Source organism: Maniola hyperantus, chromosome 14 (assembly GCF_902806685.2).
Source record: "Maniola hyperantus chromosome 14, iAphHyp1.2, whole genome shotgun sequence".
Classification (NCBI taxonomy): domain Eukaryota; kingdom Metazoa; phylum Arthropoda; class Insecta; order Lepidoptera; family Nymphalidae; genus Maniola; species Maniola hyperantus.
This window is the reverse complement of record NC_048549.1, coordinates 8,187,237-8,206,315: the sequence shown is the minus strand read 5'-3', so window position 1 is coordinate 8,206,315 and position 19,079 is coordinate 8,187,237. Positions and strand designations below refer to the sequence as shown.

Here is a 19,079-nt window from a genome sequence, read left to right as displayed (position 1 = left end):
GTCCGCTAACGACGTCGTCGCTAGGTAACTTATCGACAGATTACAGATTGATCAATTATTTAAATTAATTTCGGCTTTTAGACGTTTATAATTGATTTCTATCCTATCAATATTTAATTTCTATCCTGCCTATCAAGCAAACATCTGTATTCAGATGTGTGCTTGATAGGCTTTGACCTTGATTAATAAATAATCGCACATATATTTACTTTCTGCTTATTTTTAATTAAAAAGAAACACTTTGTACATAATATAAGTAATCGTATATTTAATTAATTTTTGTACAAAAAATGATTTCTTTGACCAATTAACCTTTTAAGAATATTTTATTACTTTCCTTTATTACACAATTCATATTATTATCATGCTTACAGTATAACATAATAACGTTAGCGTACAAAAATATTGGCACAGCGTCGTTTATGATATAATATTTTCTTTTAATAAGATGCTTATACGTAGCGCGCTAAAAACATACGTAGTTGGTTCTCTTATTAAGTAATATTAACCAACCAAACTCAATGAAATTTTGCAGACACGTTTTAGAAATATCTGTGGCTGCGATTTACCCTGCAAATATAAGTAGTTTTAAAGTTATACGGCTTCAAATTTTTGTGTGTAAAATCTTCGAGCCCTTGTAACTTTGAAACTACACATTTTTTACAAAAACTTTCGTTGAGTTAAATTGGAAAAACCACTACGTTTGTATCGAGAGCACTCGGCAGCGTGCCAAGGAGGCTTCTTTTAATCCTCGGCTAACCAAATGTCAGAAGTGCAGTCACCTCCCGGATATCTAAAACAAGAAGTCAATTTGAAAAACATTGGTGATGCGATGACTGATAGTTTATATCTTTAAAGATATCTTTCAATTTCTAGATTCTTTATCGATAAAATTTAACGCAAACTAAACGCACTTAGCTACGACCGTACCTGATATTATTATCTCTTGTAACGTGACATTTTTGAGAAGACACATCAACGTACATTGATAATAATATGTCAGTCAGTCAGTTTTAACTTTTGGCATACAGATTATGCAACCTCTGATTGTGTTCGAAAATGAAATTGAAACTAAGCCCAATGCGTTTTGAGACCTCTTTGAAAATCTTTACTTACACAAGTTTCACGTGACTTTAGGACAAGATTCAGGAATGTTCATGGGCGGTGGTAATCACTTAATATCAGGTGATCCGCCTGATCGATTGCTCGCTATTTTTATTTAAAAAAAAATATGGCACAAACCAAAACTTTGAATGAATATAAAACCAAATGGGTTTAATAAAAACTGCTATAGCCCTTCCAGGTTAGCCCACATCCATGTTAGACTGCATCATCACTAATTACCACTAGGTGAGATTACAGTCATGGTCTAACTTGTATCCGAATAATAATAAAAAAAGGTTCGTACATTGTTAAATACTTTAAAATTAAAAATTAAACATTTAAATTCAATGCTAATGAGGTTACCTCATTTCATGCGGCAAGACCGCTCCGTTCGGTTCTTTACCAAAGTCGACAAGGAAGTCTGGATCCAATTTTATGCCCCCGTTCACCGTGTCGACGTCCAACTTCACTATCCAGCCTCCCTGAATTATAATAAAATGCAAATCAATATAAATCTCCATCAGAGCAAGAAAACGATGTTCTGAATGCATCTAAATTCTAAGTATAATCTGCTTTTGTTATAAAAATCACGTCAAACAAAATCTATAAAAGGGTCTTTTCTTTCATAAAAAAGGTGTGATGAAAATTCTGTTTAGTGCAAAGATAAATGATATTATGAATACCCTAGTCATCATCTTTACTACTTAGTACTTAGGTTATAGTACGCGGCAGGTCGGGATAACAATCGGGATCGGGACGCCCCGCACACCTGCACAGCCCCGGCGCTAACCCGGTGCGGAATAGCGCGGGTGACATGCGGGTATGCGTGGCGTCCCCCGCCTCATACCCCGATTACCATCTCGACCTGTCACGTACTATATATAATACCTAGGTAAATTCTGTCTGAAAGTGTAAATCACTACTTTCACTACCCATAATCCATACTTCCATACTAATATTATAAATGCGAAAGTGTGTCTGTCTGTCTGTCTGTCTGCTAGCCTTTCACAGCCCATCCGTTCAACCGATTTTGATGAAATTGGGTACAACGATAGCTTGCATCCCGGGGAAGGACACAGGCTACTTTTTATCCCGGAAAATCAAAGAGTTCCCAAGGGATTTTTAAAACCTAAATCCACGCGGACGAAGTCGCGGGCATCATCTAGTAAATTATAAATGACTAACGAGAGTGTTTTTGTTTGTTGATATATTGGTTTATACTTAAATCATGCTGCAACGGAGCAACGGATCACTTCGATCTTTAACTAAATCCATGCAAAAATCATTTATTGCATGGATTTAGCTAAAGAGAGTGACCTAGACTAGTAGGCATACCATAAAGAGCAAGTAAGCTAGTATAGTAAGGTGTGTGCCTACCTAACACAAAAAGGTGCATTATCAAGGATATAACAGGTCGAAGAGTTACAGGAAGGTGAAAGTTTACCTCTTGCCCCATTTGAGGGTAAAATTGTTTGTCCCAAGGCGAGTAGAGAGACGAGGACACGTATAGACGTTTTCCATCTAAAGATAGTTGCAGCATCTGGGGACCTCCGAGCAGGCGTTTTCCTTTCACTGTTACTGGTTTTGGCGGCTCCTTTATTAAGAAAGGTAAATAAATATTTAGCGAATCAGCAGGGTGATTCGCTAACTCAGTGTTCAACACTAAATGATAGCCACCGAGCTCATTTGACATTTATTTTTGATGCATTGAATGTTTTCTACACCAAACCATTTTGATACCACTCAGTGAAGCAGCAATGTAGGATCAACCAATGTAAAAAATCAAAGCCCGCACTGTAGGCAGTCAAGGGTCACTAGAAGAAATTTCTTCAAAGATACAGTAGGTATAGTGTGTAACAAAACAAGTAGTCCAATGTGAAGTTGCAACCTGGCGGTTTGCGCATGTCTTAGACTAAGTACGATACTAAATTAAATACGATTGCGGTGTGGCCCGTACTTATGTATGCGAGCTTTATCTAAGTGTCACCAATTCTATTGCTTCTATTTATTTCTCTTCTCTCTTCTATGGTAAGTAGGCACATCAAAAATTAAAGAAAAACATTTTATTTTTTACGTGATACTTGCCGTGAATTCTTTATCCTCGATTAATTTAAGCCCATAGTTTGCAATTTCGCCGCCTAATTGAATACGACCTGTGAGTTTTGGTCTCTTGGGATCCGACACGTCGTATTGTCTCACATCGCCATGAAGCCAGCAAGAGAAATACAAGTACTTGTCATCCAAAGATAATAGAATATCTGACATTAAACCTGGAAAAGGATGGATAGATTTAGTATCTTACACAGGAAAAGTACCGGAAAGACACATATATAGCGTATCGTAAATCATACGAACAAATTCACAAAACTAAGTAAGAGTTAATGGGTATTCACAAAATTTATTTACCATTGACTTCAGTTTCTTCGCCATTTTTCAAAACTTTTTTGGCTGGTATATCAATAACTTTCTCAGTTGTCCATTTTCCGTCATCGGATTTAAAGAATCTGGTAAAATATAAAAGTAAGTATTAGCGTGAAATGATAATAGCAACACAGTATCATTGCTTACCAAAACATTGATGCATGCATATACACACAGTAATAAAACAAAATATTGTCTAAATATATAAAACGAAAAGATGACTGACTGACTGATTTATTAACGCAGCTCAAACTACTGGGCGGATTGGGCTGAAATTTAGCATACAGTAAACATCCACTAAGAAAGGGTTTTTAAAGATTTAATCCTTAATAATAGGGTTACAAAATTGTGTAGTCCACGCAGACAAAGTCGCGGGCATAAGCTAGTGTAATTTATAATAAGTATATCTTTGTTTATCTATAGGTAGCAATAGTTTTTTACGCACGTAAACAATTTTTGTCTGTTAAATAAATCAGTTTGAAGCTCTTACCTGTACACATTGGCCTCGACGGCGCACCCAACAAATCCTTCTGCGGATTTAGGATCATGAAGGAATCTGATTTCGAGCGGCGCACACCCTTCTCTCCCTAAATCTATAACTTGTTGTAGCTCTCGGGTAGACCATTTGTAAACATTTAGGGATGTCCCATACCTTTCAGGGTTAGCGATATCGCTTGGGTGAAACCCTCTGTGGAATAATAATTACAAAAGTCAGGCTTAAACTACCTAGATCCCACAAATACTGAAAACCCGTCCGCTTTTGTAGTCACTTAAACATTCATGCATGAGAATTTTTTGGATAATACGTTATATTAGTTCTTATAATAACCAAAGTAACCAACGTAACTCAACGGGTTGCGAAGCTGAAGTGGCAATGGGCAGGGTAAGTACCTACATTGTTTGAAAAATAAACGTTGCCCAAGGAGCTAGAATGTGGACCTCGCATTGGCAGATTCTTCATTAGGTGGACAGATTACCTCAAATTAGTCACAGGGAGGATGGGATTCAGGCAGCACCGGACCTTGACATATGGAAGTCCCTACAAGAGATCTATATCCAGCAGTAGAGGTCTATCGGTTAGCAACGAATTAATGAAGTTGATGATGATGATTTATTTTAACATCCAGCAAACCTCAAAAAATATATAACAATTCTATTACTTACGTTTTAAAGAACTTCGGAGTACCCCACTCGGAGGAAATCATCACATCGTGATAAGGTTGGTACCAAAAATCGTAACCGAATTTAGCGAGTCGCTCTCCCCTAGTCCATGTCCCTAAAAGTGTATTTACAGTTAGAGGTAGTGTTGGGAATGACACGATTTCAAAATGAAGTTTGTACAGCGGACTCTTTTTTGACGCGTGAGGTGGTTGTGAGTGAGAGAAGCGTCTTGAGTTGTTAATGTATTTTAGCCACCAATAATGTTTACCATCTTTGTCGTAATTATATCCGTCGAACGTAGTCATACTCTGCCGTGGCTTGCTGGCTCGTTTGTTGAGTGAACATTGAAATCACATTTGAAAACATGGAACGGCCCTTACAACTTGTTTTAATAAGATATTTTTAACGGGCTTCTATAGGTGACCTACAGAAATGCCAACCCTAACGTTACAAACTGTATTAAAATCAAACTGGTACAAAATTTAAAACTAAGTACCTATAACAATTTGAGAGGATCACTAAAAAATCATACACTTTCATTGCCGAAATGCTCTGACAACTTTATGTGATGTACGCAACCAATTACTGGTTCTTGTGAGTCCTACTCAACACTAGTTGGAGCTATAAAATCAATCAAATTATCTCCCCTACATCAAAGCACTCGATAGGCTTCAGCCGTTTACCTGTCACTTTCAATGTTTTCGCATCGATGAGCACGAAATCCCCTTTTCCGTTTTCATTCTTATCACCCATCGTCGAAATCATAATTTCACCAGTCGCCAGGCAGTGGGCCGTGTGCGGGAAAGTGCAGTTGAATGACCTCATCTCGGAACCGTCGATTACCTGGTAATGAGATTTTCAGACTATGAACATTATTTCGATAGGGGTTCCCCAAGGCATTTGCAGCGATTGAGTATACGTGTTTTTTCACTCATCGTTGTATAGAAACAGGCGTTATTTTGCGGAAGTCCGTGATATATATAGGTACGCGATAGGATGAGATGGTAATCGGGTTACCGCACACCCGCATAGCCCCCGCGTTAATCCGGTGCAGAATGGCGTGGTTGATGGGCGGGTGTGCGGGGCATCCCCCTCGCCTCATACCCCGATTGCCATCTTGACCTGTCGCGAACTTTTTTTTCATAGCCATGAGAAATCTTTCATTTTCCGGGATCTAATGTAGCCTATGTCCGTTTGCAGGATGCAAACAAATTGTACTGTAACAAATTTTATCAAAATTGGTTAAACTGATGAGCCGTGAGCAGCCAGACTGATAACATTTCTGAACTCTCGGAACTCTTTAATTTTGAGGGATAAAAGTAGCCATTTCCATCTCTGGAATGAACGTTATCGCTTAGTTGGTAAAAAGGTATACCAAATTTTGTCAAAATAAGTTAAAAAAAATGGGTGGTAAAAAGGTAACACACAGACACACTTTCACATAAATATTATATGAGTATGGATTTTAGAGAATCTAGAACAACCAAAAAGTGTTTAAATAGTTAGTAAAGAGTTAAAAATTATTCGGCGCGAGTCGGAATGTTCAAAGTTAGAGGACAGATTGGGGATGAGCTCAACGGAGATAGTTAGCGAGTAATTTCACTTTAGAACTATGTGGTGCTCCGAGGAATAATAATTATGCCTGAGTTGGGCAATGTTGAAGTTTTCGGGGATATGCATGTAATAGTGGTTAAAATGTAGCATTAAATAAATTCTTTCGTATATATCTAGTCATTTACTACATTTATTAGTACGCTAGCTTTTCCGGTAGATAGAAGTATTTTATACATTCTACACTGCTATGAGAGAGCTATGCTTGGAGTTTCTCTACATGATCAAATCAGAAAGGAGGAGATCCGTAGGAGAACCAGGGCAATTGACACAGCTAAATAGAGAAACGATATGCTTCTACATGATACGACATAAAGAACATATTAATCGTCACTAACAACTGATAGACGTCCACATCTGCTGAACATAGGTCTCTTGTAGGGACTTCCATAGGCCACGGTCTTGCACCACCTAAATCCAGCGGCTCCCTGAGACTCGTTCACCTAGTAGGGTGTCTTTCAACGCCGCGCTTTCCAGTGCGTGGTTGCCATTCCAGCACCTTGGGACCCCAACAACTACCGATATTTTTAACTTTGTCACTTTAGCTTCGCAACCCGCTGAGCTGTGTCAGTTACTCTGGTGCTACTGCGAAACCCCTCATTATGATTTGATAACGTAGAGAAACTCTAAGCATATAACTCTCACAGTCTCCAACATATTAATATCTTAGATACAAGATTCAAAGGCTTACCTTATGCAGCTCTGGTTTGCGAGGGTTGGTGCCAACATCAACTGCGAATACTTTACAGGAATGAAGGCTGGGTAAGATGAGCAAGTTTCTCTTAAGTTCAGGGTTATCATAGCAGCTAGAGCAAACATTCCAACCGCTGTGATGAAGCTCGTCACCCACGCTGCCAGTATAGGTACGATGGATAACCTTATGGAATAAAAGATAGACAGAAAACTTTATTGCACACAAAACACGAACAAAAACACCAATCTGTACATAAAAGGAAACGCTGACTGACTGATCAATCAATGCATAGATCAAACTACTGGACGGATCGGGCTAAAATTTGGCATGCAGATAACTATTATGACATGACATACACATCTGCTAAAAAAGGATTTTTGAAAATTCAACCCCTAAGTGGGTAAAATAGCAGTTTGAAATTTGTGTAGTCCACGCGGACGAAGTCGAGATTGCAATCAGGGTATGAGGCGGGAGGACGCCCCGCACACCCACGCATCACCCGCGCTCGCCCGCACCGGCTTTACCCCGATTACCATCTCGACGTGTCGCGTACTATACCTACTCTATGTAATACTGCTGACACAGAGTAGATATCTACTCGTGTGCTGCAGATGTCAGCATGCAGAACGAGCAGCAAGACCTGCTGGCCCATTTTCATGATTTCATTGACGAGTTTGGTATGGCGTTGACGCTGATTAAATTATTATTATCATTTGGTTTTAATTACCGAGCAATGATTATGCATTATATTTCTATAGATTTAATTTAGGTGAATATTTGAAATTCACATAGCAGATTAAAACATTTATTATAGGTACATGTTGCAAATATCGATTTTAATTTTAACAGAAACTCACGACCGCATTTTGTACAGCTGTTTCAAACCAAACCAAGCTGTTATCGGGCCGTCCTGTAATATGCACAGAACAAACAGAATATCTGAATTGCAATAATCTCTCGAATATTATCATATCTGTTCGGATTGAATTACATTCAGAACATTTCAAGAATACCCACTTATAATAGCTCGCAAAGACGGCGCTCTTGGGACCTCTCGCTATGAGAAAATTATCATGATTGCTATAGGGAAGTCGTTAAATAGAGTATTAATTAAATGCTGTTCTCTTCATCCTGACCATCGCTGACCTATTACTGAGCGTCTCCTCTCAGAATGATTAGGGTTTCGGCCGTAGTGCACCACTCTAGCCAAATGCCAAATGGCAGACCTCACACACCTTTAACTAGAGTAATTAAATGCTGTTATCTTCATCATCATCTAAACCCATCGCCGACCCACTACATAGGTCTGTAGTATTAGAATGAGAAGGGTTTCGTCCATAGTGCACTACGCTGGACAAGTGTGTGTTGGCAGACCTCACACACCTTTGAGAATACTTATTATGGAGAATTTTCAGGCATGCAGGTGAGGAATCACGGTTAAGCTCAGTAATGTGTAGCTTAAAGACGTTTTCCAAAGCAGTGGTAAAGAGCTTCGAATAAGTCTCCCTTTGAATTGGATTGGCCTCGTAGTCTGGTCCTGTATACTGACTGACATGGTAGTGATTTTGTAAAAGCACTTCAGCATTTGGATATACCGGCAGGCATTTTGGCATCTCTGTAGCGAATTTCAAAGTCATGCTTAGTATATTATGTCAGATGATGACTAAGGTTTCGCCCACGTTGATTTAGATTTAAAAAAAACGCAAGGGAACTCTTTGATTTTCCAAGACAAAAAGTGTCTTAGGTCTGTCCCCGGGATGGAAGCTATCTTTGTAACAAATGCCAATATGAGTTCCACGGATGAGCCGTCAAAAGCTGCAGACAGGAAGACACTTTCGCATTTATAATATTAGAATGGATTTATAAAGTAATTTACGCATATACCTGGCTATACGTAGGTGAATTAGGGTCTACATCGACAGTAGCGAGATAGTCCTGCTTCGTCTGGTCTGGTTGTACACAAACAACGTAAAGTAATTCCTCCCTCGGGCCGTTACGGAATGCGTCAAGTGGGGACGCGTAGCCTGGCCCGCCTTTACCTGTACACAATGAATTATTAACGTTAGGAAAACGTATGCTCAGGAAATTTGTTTAGAGCGAAACTCGGATTAATTAATGGTTTACGTCGTTTGCTTGGAATTAAAGGCCATAAATATTTGATAGAGGTAAGCGGAGGCACGCTCAATAAGTTTAGAAGAACTTGACTGTATTAAATATTAAGGGTTACTTAATCTAAACAAAGTTAGACCGGAAGCCGTAACGAAATATCTGGATCCGGTAAGCGCTTCTCTCATCGAGAGTATTCCGTTTGCCATGGAGACCATTTGGAGGGGGATGAGACGGGTACACTATCATACTTGCCAACAAGTCTGAGTGCAGCCAAGAGCATCGTCGTAGGTACACACCTTTAATGCTTATAAAAAAATATTTGCAAAAACTTTACTTCTAAGAAAAAGAAAATTTATCGTTAGTAGCGTTTCCTATTTATAATGATGTAACGATTTCCATTTTCACCCTTATCTCTACAACTCTATCAAGCAAAGAAAAACTGTCTCATTTAATTTTTTTCTCCCCTTCTGAGACCCGCAATTGACTGGGAAAATGAGTTTCTCTGCGGAAAAGTGGAACTGTCAGATTCAATTAATAATCAATAGATATCGCAACATCGTTATGCTTTACCAGTGGGGACAAAAAGATCGTTATTTTTTGTACCAATAAGATTAAGGAAGAAAATAACAATACCGCCGTTTTGGAAATGGACAAAATACCTCACGAGAACAATTCACTAGTTTGCCTTAAATAATACTGTATTCACAAAGATAAATAAATTTCTCAGAGTTTTTGTGTTTTGTAGAATCTATGATTGATTTTATTTTTGTGACTAGCAGTTCTCTGCTACTTTTTCCGCATTATAAATTATGTTTCCGTAATACACAAAACAAACTAATAAAATTTCAGTTGTTAAGTCCCCTAGATTCAGCCTTTTTAAAATTATCCCTGACGTTAAGACCCACAGAATCTTTAAAATGTAACTTTTGGATTTATTCCTTCAAGCTATCGTGCATATACATATACTCATAGTCGTAAGTACATGATTATGAACTTAAGAAAAGGCACTTATTTCTAAATTACAGACAGGAATCTCAATTTCATATATTCGAATAGATTATAGGATGACTTGTACATAAAGCTGCTTGGAAACGAACAGCTTTGTACCAACAAGCGACGTAATAGCGCTGGATTTGTTTAACCGACAGAGAAGGATACTTGCCCCATGCAATTTAGTAATCACATCAGGTAAAGCTTGCATATAAATTACTGCTTCATTCCGTACAATACTATTAAGTGTTAGATGCCATGGGGCATTGTTTATTTAACTCACGGACTTGCTTCATTACGAAAGCTTAACCGTGCAAATGGACATTGCAATTAGCTGTTTTTTGCAGTCTATTTAGTCTTTTGCTTTTCTTGATACATTTCGTAAAATAAGTATTTTTCTTCCTCTACTAAATTTTATCAGTTTTTTGCGTTTGAAATCTCTCAAAATTTTTCTCATGATCGCTCACTACAATATGAGCCTAATAAGAAGGCTCAGGGTCAATCAGCGGGCAATGGTGAGAGGAGAGCTATACAAAGGAACATCCATAGGCGATCAGACATTGCACAATGAGAACTAAACCACCATTTCTCCATAAATCTGCGAGGATATGTGTAAAACTCTAACTCACCTGTCACTCAACAACATATTTATAGGTGAGTTTAGCTTAGCTCATACAACTCTTATTTTTTTATAAGAGTATTAGCCATGTTAAATGACTAATATTCCCCTTTCCTCTCCAACTAAGCGTCAGGCTTGTGCTAGGAGTAGGTACGACAATAGTGCAACGGGCGGGGTCTGAACCGTCGACCTTTCGGTTTTCAGTCCACTCCTTTACCGGTTGAGCTATTGAGGCTCTAATTTCTTTCTAGTGTTAAGATAAGGGACGGTATGTTCATGAGGGGGAGTTGGAGGGTACATATATTATATCCCTCACTCTTTCGTAACTTTTTCGTCGTTCGTCGATCTTTAGTAACATTAACTATCTCTGGTTACTGAGCAGCCATTATTTTTGCCATAAAATTTATTAAGTATCTGATTACTTACTAAAATAAAATTTGTATGGTATTTAACAAAGTGCAGCGGCCGCTTACTACTGAATATCCGCTGTCACAGCTATTTCTCTAAGGCAGTGGTCCGACCGCCGACGATGAACGAGAAACGAGTAGAAGTAGAGTTAATAGAAATTAACTTTATGAACATTTTCTTAAGCTATCTTGCATAGCATCTCAGTTCCTTGGAAATAGAGATTATACTCGGCGTCGCTTTGAGGACCTTTGATGTTATTGCTTCAGGCAAGAGTAATTTACAAGCCACTTTGAGTGTTAGATTGTCAGCTCTTGCGTTTTAACCTGATCCTCAGAAAAATAACTTCTACAAGAATGAGTTTACTTTACAAACAGTTTTATTTGGCATCGCTTTCGTATTTTCGACTCAAAATTTGTGAATTTTTTCAATTATTTCTATTGAACCGATTCAACGAATTTTGTTCCAATGACAACAGCATACTACTATGTGAGCTCCGACCCCCCAGTCCTGGTACTGCGGGAATAATCTCCACACAAACGGATCTGCCGACTGCTATAACATGCCTCTTTTAATACTAATTTAATTATTGTTTGTTTCACCAAATCAAATTTTCTTCATTTATGTACGTTTGAAAAAAAAAAATATAACTCGGGTTCAAGTCAGATCCGGGATCACATATTTTCAAAAAGTGAAAATCTCGAAAAATATGAGTTCAGCAAATTGTCTATTCTAAGATAAACTAACTCGTCTCATTTTTCTCTACAATCTAAGAAACAGAGGAAATTGCATATTTTCATTTTTGAATCGGAGTAGGTAGGTACATTAAAAAAATGAAATGAATGAGAATACTCAATCTGAATAGCTACTAAGTATACTATGATGATACAACTCCACAAGCCATGTCATTTCTGATATAAAAGGTCAATGATAAAAAATAAACATTTTGTTTTTATGCATTGTTCCCAAGCAAAGATAAGCTAAGTTTTAAACCTATAAGTTTAAATTGTTACAATTTTTATATTATTTTGTGATATAATATATATTATGTAACTCCACATCACTACTAATATTATTAATGCGAAAGTGTGTTTGTTTGTTGGTCTGTTAGTTGTTTTGTTGTAAATCAGGAGCATAAAATCTTAAAGATTTCTTGCAAACGTAAGAGGCCTCTTCAATCAGGTCCGACAGGGCTAGGATTGAAAAAATCACATCGATTTTAAAGATCTGGAGATCAGTAATTTCTGAAATTGAGGCGTGCAGTCCATACAAACATAGAAGAGGGGGCTTTGTTTAATAATAAGTAGCTAGGAGTGCTGCTTAATGATGATTGCGATCCAGTACACCTGTAGATATAGTACGCGACAAGTCGAGATGGCAATCGGGGTATGAGGAAGGTCGACGCCCGCCCCGCACACTCGCACGTCACCCGCATAGGGGCTGTACGGGTGTGCGGAGCGCTCCCTCCCCGATTGCCATATCAACCTGTCGCAGATATATAATAGGTATAGGTTAATGAGATGTATAGGTATTATATTATTCTTTCAATAGCAATTACCTACGTCTGCTTCATTAGATATAGGTACTCATTAGCATGCTGCATGACACGTGCATTTTTAAAAGAGCGACTTAGTTTGTGTTTTGTTTAGTCATAATCATAATCATAATATATTTACGGCTAAACAAACTTTATTCTCATTAATAATTAACATTCACTTACATAAGAATTTAACAATATAGGTATAAACAATAAGTAGGTATCTGTATGTAAGTATACATACTGAAATTTTATACAAAAACAAAGTAGGTAGGTAGAAATAAAAAATTACAAAGTAAACAGAGTAGTCGAGTGCGCGTGAGATAAATTATTTATCTTTTATATAGGTAGTTCAAATATTTATTCATATAGTTGCATAGTTCAAGCTAATAAAATTTTAATTTTACTAACTTTAAATGGTACCTAGCTACAAGCAATTAGCAAACTCTAATTGAAACTTAATAAATACATCGATTAGGTATAGTATCTCAAAATTTTTACGGTTGTAGAATTTTAATTTGCGCTAATACAATTTAGGTGGGTGCCTACTTACGATCTGAATCGATGATAATTAATAAATATGTACCTAATTAATCAATTTAAGCTTTTAAAAATATCAAAAATAGTAAAATACACTTACAACAAGCCATTTTGTATGAAAACTCCGTACCTATATCACAAAGTAAACAACAACCGAACCGGTCTCGATACGACCGGTCGCGAACACAGTCAATGCGTATGAGTGAGATATCAGTATAAACAAGTTACTGCGATATACACACTGAAATGACCTATATAAGTACGCTGGAAGAGGTGTGTCATAGAAAATGACGGTTATTTTGTATGCCCTTCTGAAACAGGGGAATACGGTCGATGGGTAATCGTGCGTACCGGAAATTAAATTTGACACTGTGTCAACTACACGACGATTACGGTAAAATGACAGCTATAGTATTATAGTGTAAGAATTGCAATCACCTCTGATTGGCTAGCCCTCTTGCTGCATATTCACTTAATTACAGCAAATATTGATGCAGCTTTTTCGTAATCGACTAGCTGGTCTTGGTGTTGATGTCAAAACAATTTTGACAAATGTCTCATCAGCAGTCATCACTAACTTTAGTCCTGAATGCACACACATGACACTCACTGCTGCTATCAGGGCTATATAGCAAAAATCAAAATACTTTAAAAACAGGCCGACAATCGCAGGTCCAGCGTACTTGTATTAGTAAAGATCAGTGGCTACAACATAGGTATATGTTTCTCATTTTAACATACTGTATGTTATACTGAATGCATAAGTAATCACCAATCACAGAACGTATTTCCCTTATAGTTAGGGAGGCTAGGTAGCTAAATGGCGTAATTCAACGGCGTGGAGACCTATCAAAATCGAAAGATAAAATAATTTCGAAAAGAAAAGCTCGTATGGTAAAAACCATTTTAGCGGTGGGTTTGGCGTGTACGGTTTTTCAAAAATGTTTAAAAAAACAGTTACTTGGGCATTCTCGAGCGCGTCAGATATTCATACTACGTATGCCCCAAGTGCCTCTGATAACAACGGTATACTAATCTGCCGGTTTGCGTGGTGGGGGTAGGCATATAAAGTAGTCAAAAATGCAAAAAAAAAAAAACTCGAGCGCGTCAGATTTTCGGAAGGGGTGATGAGTAGGCCCCAAGGAAGCTCCCTTTAAAAAAACTGACGATTTCGGCGCGACGATAAGTTACGATGAATTTTTGAAAATGCAAAAAAAAAAGTTTTTTCGAAATACTCGAGCGCGTCAGATTTTCATAGGGGAGGTTTATCTCGGTATCCTGAAAGCATATTTTATTAATCTGACAAAAATGTTGGTGGGTTCTCTTAATCTGACCGAAAATGGTTTTTTGGTTTCTTTTTTTTCCTTTCTTTCTCCTTGATAATTGAAATTAAGGAAAAATACTGGTAGGACGGCATATTTCCGCGAAGCGCTTAGTCTGTATTACATGTTTATGGCAAATTCCTCTTTTTTGCTTCAATTCTTCACTTCGTTTTGCTTACGGTACGTCCAAAAAACAATTTGAGGATCAACAGGCTATTGAATAATATATACACACATGAAACTATACATGTTAATGATACTTTTGTATACAGATACGCGTAACTTTTTCCGAGTCCACGAAAATTGTCGAGAAGCTTTAGAAAAAAAAATTTGAGATATAATAAAAGTCACATAATTTAATTATCGTTATTTCATATCAATTTTTTTTAACACCCTCAGTTTTCGAGATATACTCAAAAAACCGGGAGTTTGAGTTTTTATGATGCTTCAAGTCAAAAAGTTTTAACTTTGGACAAAAATGTAAAGAGACCTTTTTTGTTTATTTAAACTTTTTTTTGGTAAAATGTATCGTTCGCGACTTATATGCCGCAACGCGTTTTTCGGAAGACGAAATGGCTCCTCCACACTTCCGGTCATGCGGAAACCGGCAGATTTTGTATTTTTAGTAAGTTTTAGATTATATTCTTCAAAATAAAAAAATAAAAAATCGCGCTCGAGAATGCCGGATTAACGTTTTTTTTTACAAGTTCGCGACCCTATAACTCGGCGGCGTCAAGGACTTATCGTCAGATTAGTTAAATTTAGTCTTAAAACACAAAAATCAACCCCCAATATCTTAACCTGACGCGCTCGAGTATTTCAGACTATCGATTTTTTTTTACTAATCTGATCGTCTATCATAGGCGCGCGTCACTACATATAGAGCTAAATACTTTACAAGGTTGTTCTATTAGGTCTAAGGTATCTCTCATATCTTAAACTGCCACGCTCGAGTATTACCGAAAATTCCCCTATTCGCCTCCCTAACTATTATTGTAAGACTATAATATTATCGTATTAGCACAGTATCTAGTATTAGCCTGTGACTCTATCCTAACAATTTTATTGAGGTAGGTAGGTATACAAAAAATATTAAAAAAACCGACTTCCAAAACCACTACAAAGTAAAAAATAATTTTAGTTTCTACAAGTGTATGTATGTTGAAGTCGGGCGAGCTTCACGCTTTGATTTCTAAATTCTTTTATTATGCTCGCCCGACTTCATACATAATATATAGGTGTCACGTGTAAACACGCTAAAATTGAATTTATAAAGTACAAGTGTCGTGTAAATGACTTGCTAGAGCTAACTTCTGCAAGTTATTGCTAGTGGGCACTTGGCATAATATAAATCAGGCCTAAATGGACGCGTCGTCGGGCGAATGGCGATTATGTCACAAGCAAAATAAATGCAAACATTTTTATCACGTCTGCAGCTCCAAGGTTAGATTAACATTATTAAAATAAGTACTTATTGCATTTTGAATTTATAAATAAAAAAACTGAAATAAAATATACCTAGTACCTACCTATTTAATAAAAATTATAGGTAATTATAGTACCTACGCGAAAGGTCGAGATGGCATCCGGGGTATGAGCGGGGGGACGCCCCGCTCACCTGCACGCTATCCCACACCGGGTTAACATGGGGACAGTGCGGGTGTGCGGGGCGTTCCCACCCCGATTGCCATCTCGACCTGTCGCGTAGTATATTACGTACTTAGATTAAACTAGCTTATTTCCGCGACTTCGTCCGCTTGGACTATACAAATTTTAAACCCCTATTTCATCCCCTTAAGGGATGAATTTTCCAAAATCCTTTCTTAGCGGATGCCTACGTCATAATAGCTATCTGCATGCCAAATTGAGCCCGATCCGTCCAGTAGTTTGAGCTGTGCGTTGACAGATCAGTCAGTCAGTCAGTCACCTTTTCCTTTTATATATTTAGACAGAAGATAGATTAAAGATTAATTCACTGAGAGTTTTCTGAGTCTACTTGAGTGAATTTGCACTGGTCCGTCCGACCGTCTGTCAGAGCCTTATAACTTCTGAAATACTGAACGTAATTACTTCAAATTTTAACGTAATATCACAGAAGATATAATAGGTAATATGTAAACTGATGGCTTTCAGCCGAATATTGCATACAAAATTATAAAAATCTTGGTTTATCCTTCAATCACGCACACACACACAACGGAACAACGCATCGACGTGATTTTTTGCATGGATATAGGTAAAGACATGGGGTACATGGGGTACCTACTTTTATTCCCAAAAAATCAAAGAGTCCCCAGAGGTTTTAAAAAACTTAATCCACGCGGATGAACTCGCGGGCAGCAGCTAGTGGTAGGTATAAATTATATTATGGTTGAGAGCTTTATAATTATTTCGTTTGATATTTACTCATATTATGAGAACCATACATCAAAGGATATGGAGCAATAAACGAATGTCACTTTAACAAGAACAAGGTAGAAATGAGACAAAATTTAAAGGGACACGTAGGCATATTTCGTAGCAATTTGGGTAAAACAAGCCCGTCTCCTCACGTCTCCTACACAAAATATGCGAGCAACGTTGTTATTCAAGGAGCGTCGAGTCTTTAAACTTGCAGATGGTAACAGCAAAGAGCGAAAGACACTGCAATACTGAAACAAAAAGGTATACTTACGTTCTATAAACATACATACGTGATTTAAAAACCTAGGTGAAAATCCTTCAAACTTTAAAGATCAGCTTTTGATCTTCTTTGTTACTTCAAGCCCTAATAAGATTTATTGTCGGCCATATTTCTGCTCCTATATTGTATTTTTAACTCGCACTATAGTTAATCATTTTTTCATGCGTCGTCACTTATATTATAGTCTTCATTAACACAAAAGAACACTGAGTAATATCATTGTTAATTTGTTCAACTGTCACAATAAATTAATACTATAGTCTTCATAGTCTAGAACTTTAGCGTCGTGCTAAAACTTTTTGTCTTCCCACTTTGTGTTTATGCGTATGTGTTTCGGAGTCTTTTAAAATCCGCCGCAAACTGGAATGCTGATGGAACTCGTGTCTTATTGAAACGTGTCTGCTAATATTTTTAAACAATATATGCCAGAGAGCTTTATCCTTATTCTTCCACAATAAATCCGCAGTCTTCTCCTTAATCCGTCGCATATTTTCCTGGAGTCTCCTGGCTTTTATTTCCATTTGTATGAGCGAACGGGTCGTATTTGTCAAGAGGCGGTACAGGTATTCTTTCCTCCTCGTCTTTCTCGGCTGTGTGGTCGCATTTATCATAGGCTCCCATTCAGTGTCCTTCGAGTCGTGGACAACGTTCGTGTGTTTGAATTTAGCTCGTAGAAGGAAGCCGGCTAATATTACCGCTATTATGAACGCCAGGATCATTAGTGGTTTCGCATGTTTGTGAAGTGGTTTCGATATAAAATGCATGACAGTTGTTTGCTACATTATCTCGCAGGGTAGGAGGTTGCGCGTCTTGCCGGTAAGCAACAAGTCACGTGGTCTCGCGACGGATCGGACGGCGGCGCCCTCTCGCGGCCTGGGCGCGAACGGCACTGAGTCTGAAAACACGCCGTGCGACGCTCCCTACGAATTTCCCCAATGGCTTTTCCTTCTCGATGTGGGAAGAATTATGGAGGTGGTAAACACTTTGCGACTAACTGTGCTTTTATTGCTATTGCTTTTGGTATTGAGGAAAGTTCTATCCGTGACTTCATTCGCATGGACTACACGAATTTTCAACCCCTATTTTACCCCCTTACCGCGATTACGCACTGCACTTCCGTCATCCCAGTTCTATCCGTCATCCGTGAGAATACCAGCGATTATCTACGATATATTATGTCATGCTCCCATACAAACAAAAAGGAACGTATTTTCACGGACTTTGGGGTCCCAAGAAAGGTGTTTGAATGGCGACCTCAAACAGGAAATAATGATGATAATGAATCGGGATGCTTCAAGGGTATAAAGAATACCACATACAAACCCAGATTTCCCTATAAGTATAGATTTGCTGTCGCGCAGTTGGGTGAAAGACGTTGTTTTGGTTTTTCGCTCCATGTTGTGAGGTGCGTAAGTGGCATAGGGCGGGCGTGAACCCGTCTCACCTCTCGTAATGTAGTCTATCACTATCTACCCGCCTGTCGATATTATTTGTTTTACAGCCTTTGTATTCGTACCTTTCGAACGTTTGATTATAAATGTGTACTCACTTGAACTGAATGAAAGGTGGAGTACTTTTTTGTGGAAGTAATAAACTTAAATCGACCCGTTTCACTTTATCCACTGCAATCGTTAGTACCTTAAATTCGGGGTTTTCGCATCGCCAGCTGACTACTTAGCACGGAGGAGACCCTTTCAGAATGAGTTAGTCTAAGGAGAATTCTAAGGCATGCAGATTTCCTCGATGCACGTTTCCTTCACTGTTAAAGCCATGGTCAAACGTAAAAGCTTGTGGCAGTCGGTAGAGGCTCTACGAAGTTGTGATACAAGAAAAACACGCTACTCGCCACTCAGCAAATAGCAATGCTAGAGATAATGTAACAT

The 19,079-nt window shown here is 38.0% G+C and overlaps 1 protein-coding gene across 1 annotated transcript; it reads right to left on the bottom strand.

Annotated features, from left to right (window-relative positions):
* Nucleotides 1-234: 234 nt before the first annotated feature.
* LOC117988248 (methanethiol oxidase) lies at nucleotides 235-13,399 on the bottom strand. Its single transcript, XM_034975363.2, has 11 exons — nucleotides 13,292-13,399; nucleotides 8,876-9,030; nucleotides 6,989-7,174; nucleotides 5,370-5,529; nucleotides 4,690-4,801; nucleotides 4,016-4,213; nucleotides 3,511-3,608; nucleotides 3,190-3,374; nucleotides 2,549-2,698; nucleotides 1,468-1,586; nucleotides 235-793 (listed from the first exon to the last, which is right to left on the bottom strand). Exons 1-11 carry the CDS (start codon nucleotides 13,299-13,301, stop codon nucleotides 745-747), a joined length of 1,422 nt encoding a protein of 473 aa, XP_034831254.1. The 5' UTR covers nucleotides 13,302-13,399; the 3' UTR covers nucleotides 235-744.
* Between the last annotated feature and the right edge of the window lie 5,680 nt (nucleotides 13,400-19,079).

Excerpts from the sequence above, each read along its gene's own strand:
- LOC117988248 (XM_034975363.2), bottom strand. Across the intron at positions 7,175-8,875 it reads ATTCACCTACGTATAGCCAG|GTTATCCATCGTACCTATAC; the intron begins GTATATGCGTAA and ends TTATTCCATAAG. Across the intron at positions 5,530-6,988 it reads GCAAACCAGAGCTGCATAAG|GTAATCGACGGTTCCGAGAT; the intron begins GTAAGCCTTTGA and ends TCTCATTACCAG.